General features: G+C 33.5%; 1 protein-coding gene across 1 annotated transcript; it reads left to right on the forward strand.

Moving 5' to 3' along the window:
* The first annotated feature begins 2,826 nt into the window (after positions 1-2,826).
* LOC127239235 (uncharacterized) lies at positions 2,827-8,685 on the forward strand. Its single transcript, XM_051257299.1, has 3 exons — positions 2,827-3,032; positions 3,397-7,610; positions 8,348-8,685. The coding sequence occupies exon 2, from the start codon at positions 3,477-3,479 to the stop codon at positions 7,572-7,574; it is 4,098 nt and encodes a 1,365-aa protein (XP_051113256.1). The 5' UTR covers positions 2,827-3,032; positions 3,397-3,476; the 3' UTR covers positions 7,575-7,610; positions 8,348-8,685.
* The last annotated feature ends 1,137 nt before the right edge of the window (positions 8,686-9,822 follow it).

The following is a 9,822-nucleotide window of genomic DNA, read 5'->3' on the forward strand; positions in this document are numbered from 1 at the left end:
ACTCTCTCGTGGTTTCATAAACTCTGTGTCTAACCCCCTCGGTGGTCCTTATTTAATGATATTTGACTTAAATGCGCTCAAACTGCGAATAAATTTTAGAATCTCAATTTTTAAACCCCTAAAATTATAAATATATTCATTTTTCTTATATTTAGTCTCAAAAATAGTAAATATATTCAAAAATAGTTATTTTTCTTCGGTTTTAAGAGTTTTTTTTACTCTTTTTTGGGCTAAATATAAGAAAAATAAATATATATGTAATTCTAGAGGTGTAGAAATTGAGATTCTAAAATTTATTCGTAATTTGTGCGCATTTAGGTCAAATATCATTAAATAAGGACCGTCGATAGAGTTAGACACAGAGTTTATGAAACCATAAGGGAGTTTGACGCAATTTTTTAAAAATATGGAGGATTTGGTGCAATTTCATGAAACCACAGGTGAATTTTATGCAATTTAGTCTATTTTATATTACGTAGTAGTTAATTAAATTGATTTATATTTGTTGAGTATATTTTGATTTGATAAGTTTTGTCCAAAATAAAAAAGTACCCATTGTTATTAGATAGACAAAAATGAAAAAAAAAATCAATTAAAATAAGACTTATAGAGTATTTTACAATAATAATTTGTATATAAATAAAAATTATATTTAATATTTTATTAAAATAATTACTTTAGACACGAGATCTTAGTAAATGTATAATTAATAAATACATATTAAGTGAAAGTGAAAGAGATTTTGATATGTAATAGTACGTTTGTAATTTAAATAAAAGTTAATAATATTTTAATATTAATGTACTTTTACTTAAAAAAAAAAAAAACAAAAGTGATACATTTGAGTTAAACAGAGTAAAAAAAAGTACTTTCAATTATGAGGGAGAGTATTAATAAAATTAATTATATTATAATACAAATAATTATATATTAAATAAATGCATATAATTAATTTAATTAAAATTATAAAAACAATTATTTTCAAAATAAAAAATAATACTATCTCATTCTCTTAACAAAAGTATCTATTTTTTTTTTACATATTAACATTACAAATATCTTTATATTTGTATAATATTTTATATAAATATCATTATAATTGTATTATACAACACTAATAAATATATTTTTATTGTTTTCTCTTAGAGTATGTTTGTTTTGTGTGATTGTTGAAAAATAATTTTTTTTTTATATGAGGTATAGAAAATTTTGTAAGAAATATAAAAATAATAAATATGTGTAATGTATTAATATTTTTGAAAAATAGATGAAAAAAAAATTAGAAAAAATAACGTCTTAATTTGTACAATGTATATAATATTACTATGTAAAATTAGACCAAAAAAGAAAAAAAATACTTCATTAGGAAGGAACAAAAATAATAATAAAATATGAGATTGTTACGGAAATTCTTGGAAATTAAGAAAGAGACAAATAAGAACACAAGAATTTGGTAACCCGATTCAATCACAATGATTTACGTCTAGGGGCGCTGTCAAACCAAAAATTTTACTATAAAGTACACAGACGCGTGTTAAAGTGAGAATACATACATATTTAATCTATGCCTTAGATTTTAGAATATAATCAATTTCATATCCCAACAGAAATAAACAGAAATTAAACTAGTAATATACTCCATTCGTCCCACATAATTTGTTCATATTTTATATTTTCGTCCGTCCCACATAATTTGTTCTTTTTTTTTTGAAAAATTTATTATACACTTTAATTATATTTTAAAATTTTAAATTTAATTTTTTCAATCTTAATTAAACTATTTAATTTTCTTAATCTTAATCAATAATTATTTTTACTAATACACTTTTTAATTACTTACTAATTATATTTTACTTAAATTCCTGTATATACCGTAAGCCCATCTTATCTAGAGCTGTAAACGAGTCGAACAAAGCCGAGCTTGTCATGTTTGAGCTCGGGTTGTTAAGGGCTCAAATTCAGTTCGTGTACGTTCATTAAGAGATACAAGCTAAAATTTTTGTTTGAGCTCGGCTCGTTAAGGATTCGAGTTCGGTTCGTGTTCGTTCGTTAAGAGATACGAGCTGAAATTTTTGTTTGAGTTCGACTCGTTTAGCAATTTTTTTGTTCGTGTTCGGCTCGGCTCGGCTCATTAAGAGAAATTTTATTTTATTTATTTAATTTTTTTTAAAAATTTAAATTTAGTTAATAATAATTATAATTTTTATTAATAAATTTAAATAAAAAATAGAATGCAATATAATATTTATAAAGATATATATACTCATTAAATATAAAATTATTAATTTAATTTTTCTAATAAATATTATCGAACGTTTGCGAACAAGCTCGTGTTCGTTCGTGAACATAACGAACCAAAATTTATGTTCGTCGTTTGGCTTGTTTAGCTTAACGAATGAGCTCTTAGCGAGCTCAAACGAATCGAACCGAGCCGAGCTCGCGAATTGTTCGTTTGTTTTACAGCTCTAATCTTATCTAGGACCGAATGAGTAATTCTTAGTAAAGATAATTATCATAATTAGTAAATAATTAAGATTATATTAATGAAAATAATTATTATGTAATAAAAATAATTTTAAATTAAAGTTAAAAAATTAATTATTCTAATTAAAATTAAAAAAATTATGAAATTAAAAATTAAATTAAAGTATATTATTATTTTTAAAATAATATGGAAAGTATAAAAGTATAATTTGAAAACGAGCCTAAAATGCATCCGGAGCCGAGCCGGTTGAAAAACCGGTGGGCAATATGGTAAATTTACAAGATCTCAATCCGACGGCTCACACTCGTCTTCTTCTTCTTCTGTCACCCAGGTCCAAGTGTACTCTCTCTTTCTCTCTCGCTCTCTCGCGCACACACACACACCTCTCTCGTACAAACGCACAATATAACCGCCTGGTTAACTTTAGTTTTTTTTCCTGGCCCCTTCGTATCTATATTCTAGGGTTTCGTCGCTACAATACATATTCACGCTCCTTGCAGAAATTCCTGGTCTTGGTCTGCGTCATCGGGCCTGCAAGCAAATTTAGGTGCGTTTGATCCCCTTCCTTATCCGGCTTTCTGGTTTTTTTGATTTCGGGGTGTTCTTGATTTCCGGTAATTGATTTTTTTGTTTCTTCTGTACTGGGTTTCTTTTGCTTTTTAAATTGTTTATGTTTTGTGTTTACGTTTTGCCGTTGTTTCGAGTCTGCGCATCTGTTGCTTGGTTTGGGGTGTGAATTGGATTGATGGAATGTTGTAATTGGGGAATGAGATATCGTAAGGTGATTTCAGTGAGTTTGCTTGTGGTGTTGTGTTGAATTTCTGAGTTGGTGTTGCTCTGTTTTTCTCAATTGATGATTCGAGGAATACTGTCTTCTTTCGATTTGATATGGTCTGTTTCTGTCGTTCTAGGGTTTTGAATTGAAGTTTGGAGATTGGCATTCGAGTAAGTTTTGGTCTGGATATTTGTTTTGTTATGGTATTGTTGATGAATGGCGATTGAGAAGAATAGCTTTAAGGTAGCACGATTCGACTCAGAGTTCCAATCACCACACAGTCGGGACAAGGTTATGACTAGCGACGATGATGATGAATTTCAGAAGCGCAACTCTACTTCGGCTGTCGAATCTGATGATGACGATGATGAATTTGATGACTGTGATTCTGGAGCAGGCTCTGATGATTTTGATTTACTGGAGTTAGGCCAATCTGGTGAGGAGTTTTGCCAAATTGGTGATCAAACCTGCAGCATTCCTTATGAATTATATGACCTGTCAGGGTTAAAAGATGTGCTGTCTATGGAGGTTTGGAATGAGGTTCTAAGTGAAGAGGAAAGGTTCAGTCTCTCCAAGTATTTACCTGATATGGACCAGGAGAATTACGTGCGTACACTTAAAGAGCTTTTCTCTGGTGACAATTTACATTTTGGGAGCCCAGTGGATAAGTTATTTGAGATGTTGAAGGGAGGGATGTCTGAGCCGAGAGTAGCACTCTATAAGCAAGGTTTGGGTTTCTTCCAGATAAGAGAACATTATCATAGCTTGCGAAAGTATCAGAATACGATGGTCAGCAACCTTTGCCAGATGAGGGATGCATGGCAGAATTGCAAAGGCTACAGTATTGAGGAGAAGCTTAGAGTGTTCAACATTGTGAAGAGTCAGAAGAGTTTGATGAATGAGAACATGGAAGAATTCCGGACTGAGTCATCTGACAGAGAAGAGTCTACTGATGCTCATTGGAGCAAAAGGGTGAAGGATCGGAAGCTTGGGCAGAAGACAGGTCGATATTCTGGCTACAGCATTGGTCCACCTTCAGATATTTCTTCTCAAGGCAGGAAAAATGGAAAGGAATCAACTAAACCTGGGAAACGCAATCCTAAAGGGACATTGAAGTTGGTTGGGTCTAAGGCCAATGCTATGAAGGAGTTATCTGAACCCTATCCTTTGAATCATCCTGGAGTTGAAATAAAGTCAGGACGATATAGTTTGGGCCTTCCTGTTTCTCGGTATAGCAAAGAATCAGTTAATGATTCTCCAGCTGCAAGGATGGCTGACCAGATTCAAGAGGATGATGAAGCAGACAAAGCTTATGAAGTTACCATGCAAAGAGATCAAAATTTATCTCGAGCTGGGGTAAATGATAAGCCTGCTACGTCCAAATGGAAAAAACATGGAAGTCCTAGAACTGAAGACGATATGGATGGTTTCATGGGAATCCCTATTTCAGCAAGGAACAATTTACATGGTCTTGGCAGGAACAAGACCATTAACAAATTGTCTGATATCAAAGTCTTGACTACAAAGCCATCCAATATGAGAAACATGTATGATGGAGGAAAAAAAGGGAAGTATGGCGAGAACCTTCAGCAATTCACTGGTGACAGCCAGATAAAATTTGGTAAGGGTCAGAAGGCAAATTTATCCTTGAAAGGAAAGCAAATAGAGCATTTCGATTCAAGTGATCCAGCTTGGCTTGGTAAATATGGTGGACTATTCCCTTCTGATTTGTCTAGTAAATCTAGTGAGTTGAACGCCAAAAATAAAAAGGGGAAGATGAGTAGGGAAACTGTTGATCTCAGTACAAATGATAAATTGTCGCATGCAAAGCAGAGAGATATGTTTCAGGCTAGCTCTGGAAATAGAGGAATTAGGAGTCCTTCAAGAAATGAAGACACCGAATCAGACTCATCAGAATATGTTGATGAGGATGAGGATGACAATCCTTTGATGCGTAGCAAGTGGGCTTACCCTGGTGGTGTGCCGGATGTGAAATTTGGGCCAGATACAAAGAAGGCTGAAGGTTCTAGAAGGAAAAAGAAGAATAGCTATCTAACCCTTGACGGATCATCACAGTTGTCGCGGAAGATGGATGATTTTAGTGAAAACCTGGAGTTGATGAAAGCAGAACAGAAAGGCAAGATGCATGATGTTGGCTACTCCAATATTTTGCCCACGAAAGGCCTTGATGACCACTTTTATCCGGTACCAGGAGAAGTTATTGGTGCTGAAGATCGGCAACATTTCTATCCCTCAGGACTGAATAGCCATCTGGAAGGCAACAATACTGACACTTACTATTTGCCATCACTGAAACCATCACTTGCTGTGGGAAGGAGGCGGAAAGGAGAAGTGAGCCGTGATTTTGCTCTCGCTCAACCTAATTACATGGATAGCAACAATTTTGATGATGACTTGTACTGGACACAACGACTTGCAGCAGATAATGGTGTTCCTTTTAAGTTAAGGAAAAAAGACCAGATGGTGGAACTCTCAGGTGGCTATCATGTTGAACGATCTGATGTGCCAATGATTGAATGCAGCAATCTTTCGAGAAAGTGGAAAGTAAAGAATGAATCAGGATACATGGACTTACAAAATGATAATGAATATCACTGTGCTGAAGCCGAGCTGCAGCTGGATGACATAAGTTCCGTAAGGAAACGAGGTAAAAGGAGGTTGGAGGATGCTTCTAATGTTCTAGAGAATGGTGTTTCTCAAGCACCTATTGTTGAAAAGGGCATGGATGATGTTGAGATAGAAACTAAGAGACAGAAAAAGTCATTTCCTTTAATTACACCTACTGTTCATACTGGCTTCTCATTCTCCATTATTCATCTTCTCTCTGCGGTCCGTATGGCAATGATCACTCCGCTTCCAGATGATTCCTTAGAGGTTGCAAAGCATCCCACTGTGACTGATTCTTCACAGGGGGTCAAGGAGGAGCAAACCAGTAAGCAGGAAGATGCAAAGAATGGTAATTCAAACTCAGATATTCAAGCAAATGCTTCTATGTCAGCACAAGAACATGTGCCTTCTCTCTCAATTCTGGAAATTGTTAACCGGGTTAGATCAAACCCTGGTGATCCTTGTATTCTTGAGACACAGGAACCTCTTCAGGATTTGGTGAGAGGTGTTCTTAAAATATTTTCATCCAGAACAGCACCCCTGGGAGCAAAAGGGTGGAAACCACTGGTATTGTATGAAAAATCTTCTAAAAGTTGGTCGTGGGTTGGTCCTGTGTCTCATAATTTATCCGACTCTGAGGTTGTTGAAGAGGTGACGTCTCCTGATGTGTGGGGTCTTCCTCATAAAATGCTCGTCAAGTTGGTTGATTCCTTTGCTAATTGGCTAAAGAATAGTCAGGAAACCCTTCTGCAGATAGGAAGTCTTCCAGCTCCGCCATTGACATTGACGCAAGTGAATTTAGATGAAAGAGAAAGGTTCAAGGATCTGAGAGCTCAGAAGAGCCTAAGTACCATCGGCCAGAGTTCTGAAGAAGTAAGAGAATATTTCCGTAAGGAAGAATACCTCAGGTATCTAATACCAGACAGGGCCTTTTCTTATACAGCTATTGATGGTAAAAAATCGATAGTTGCCCCTTTAAGGAGGTGTGGTGGCAAGCCGACATCAAAAGCACGGGACCATTTTATGCTAAAACGGAATCGACCACCGCATGTTACCATCCTTTGTCTTGTGAGGGATGCAGCAGCACGATTGCCTGGAAGTATTGGAACCAGAGCTGATGTGTGTACATTGATTAGAGATTCACAGTTCATAATGGAAAATGTCTCTGATGCGCAAGTCAATCAAGTGGTCAGTGGAGCATTGGATCGATTGCATTATGAGCGTGATCCGTGTGTTCAATTTGACGGAGAGAGAAAACTATGGGTTTACTTACATCGTGATAGAGAAGAAGAAGATTTCGAGGATGATGGGACTTCATCTACAAAGAAATGGAGAAGGCAAAAGAAAGAAGCTGCTGAACCATCCGAGCCAGGAGATGTCACTGTTGCTTTCCCTGGACCCTTGGAGCAATCGGGATTTGATCTGGGTTCTGATCTCAATGTTGAGGCCTCGGGTGTGGACGAGGATAAAAGACAAGAGCCTGATTATCAAAATGGTAATGATCAAGTCGAGGTTGTTGAAACTAGTCATGGTTCTGACCAGGGCATGCATCCTGGTTCGACACCAATGACTTGGAATGGTTTTGAATTAAGAACATCAGAAGAAAATAGGCTCCTTTGCCAAGAGAATTCTACGAATGAAGAGTTTGATGAAGATGCATATGGTGGTGGTGAGCCGCCTGCATGATCGTGGATTGATCAATCTCTGTGCATTGTTTATGAGGTAACTTTTAGAGCGCATGCTCCTCAATTATTTGCAGACTTCCTCTGTGATATAAGATGATCCATTATTGATCATCGAAGCTTCGTATGCTTGATAATGTTTGTGGTCGGGTGAATGCTTTCACTTTCTCAGACTTTGGATTTACAGTACACGACTTTTCATTTCTTTTTTGATAATGATTTACTATAACTGTTCCTTTTCTGTTCAAGTTGATTCTTGCTGGTGTCTTTACTTCTTGTCTGTGGTCTTATGACAAATTGAATTACACTCTAATGAATTCGGGGTTTAATAGTTTTAGATCAAGTGGATTATCGATTACACGGACTGATATTTAAGCAAGTTTCTGTTTATGCTATTTAAAATGTTTCCTATACATATTCCACATTTTGGCTTGGAATTACCTTTCGGATAGGAGCTTATCGTAGAAAATACTTGCTTTGTGTTGTGTCCTGATATTCAAGAAATTGACAACTTTGGTCATCTGGGAACAAATTTCAACGAGCCCGACTCTGGATTAACTACCTAGCTCAACTTACAATTTTGTCAGTTTCATCTCTCTTGCGTTAAAAATAATGGGATCATGTCGATCTACTGTGAATATTAGCTGCTCAACATCGAGCTTTGTTCTTACCAGTGAAAATGTATAGAAATAGCCGATACATTGTGATGATATAGAACTTGAGTGTTTTCTTTCGACTCGGCTCGTTCCAATTTTAAATATCTTCAATGTTTTGCAGGCTATGGTGAAGTCTCTGGTAGCCATTGATGTGTTTTCAGCTCACAGAAGCATATGACATTATGAATATAGTTGTCAAATATTGTGAAACACTGGACTCTGTTTAATCCAAAGAATATATTCAGTGCAGACTGCAGATGTATTTAATTTTTTCTTTTCTACCTTTGATATTTCTCTATTTCTGCTTATAGTCTATAAGTTTGTACTAATTTTTTCGAACAGAGCAGAGCAGAGCCAAAAAATTTATTTAGCTCATATTCTGGAATTCTGTAATTGGTATGGACATGTTATATTCTTTGTTTCCTTGTGAGGATTGCATATGATTTTTCAAGAATTAGTTCCAAGAATAAATTCTGTAATCTTATGCATTATGACTAATTTTCCCATCTGCACTTGATTTGTATAATACTCCCTATTGTAGACACGGGAATTTAGGTAAAGTATAATTAGTAAGTAATTAAGAAGTGTATTAGTAAAAATAATTATTATTTAGTAAAAATAATTGTAGATTATGATTAAAATAAGTAAATAGTTTAATTAAAGTTAAGAAAATTATAAAATTTAAAATTTAAAATGGGATTAAAGTGCATAATTATATTTTTAAAAATAGAAAGAACAAATTATGTGGGACGGACGAAAATAGAAAATAGGAACAAAATAGGAACAAATTATGGGACGGAGGGAGTAGTATACTAGTAGGGGTTGTTTGAATTGACGTGTTCATGTTAGCGTAATTCGAGAATTTAAAAACGTATAATTAGTAAGTAATTAAAAAATATATTAATAAAAATAATTATTATATAATAAAAATAATTAGTCATAATTTAAAGTATTCTTTTATGTATAATTTTTGTTTGTTCTATTTCAAAATATAAATTAAAAAGTAATCATATACTTAATATTCAAATATATTTAATTTTTATTTAAATTACAATTAAAATTAAGATAACTAAATAATTTAATTAATTATAATATAAAAATATGACTAAAGTGTATAATTATATTTTAAAAAACAAAAGAGAAGTGAAACTGGCCAAGATAAAAAATATAAACATCCTCCGTCCCACTTATCGTGTCCATCTTTTTGCTCCGTCTCATTTATTCTGTGACTTTTTTTTGGAAAAGTATTATAAACTTTAATTTCATTAAAAATTTTAATTTAAATTTTAATTATACTAATGAGTTATCTTAATATTTTTATTAAATAATAATTATTTTTACTAATATATATTTATTTATTTAATAATTACACTTCTCCTAAATTTCCGTGTTTATAGTAGACGGAACACCGATGGAGGAAGAGAATATTTCTTTAAGAATATTATTTTAGGTACTTTACTATGTAATTATGACTGTTATTTATAAAATATTATTTTATATTATAGACTATTATATCTAAATTATTATTCAGATTAAAATAAAATAAGCAATAAGACCTATTAATTCGGATTGGTGGGACAAATTAGTCTATAATTT

The sequence above is a fragment of the Andrographis paniculata genome, unplaced genomic scaffold, assembly GCF_009805555.1.
Source record: "Andrographis paniculata isolate CXL003 unplaced genomic scaffold, ASM980555v1 Contig77END, whole genome shotgun sequence".
NCBI classification, from domain to species: domain Eukaryota; kingdom Viridiplantae; phylum Streptophyta; class Magnoliopsida; order Lamiales; family Acanthaceae; genus Andrographis; species Andrographis paniculata.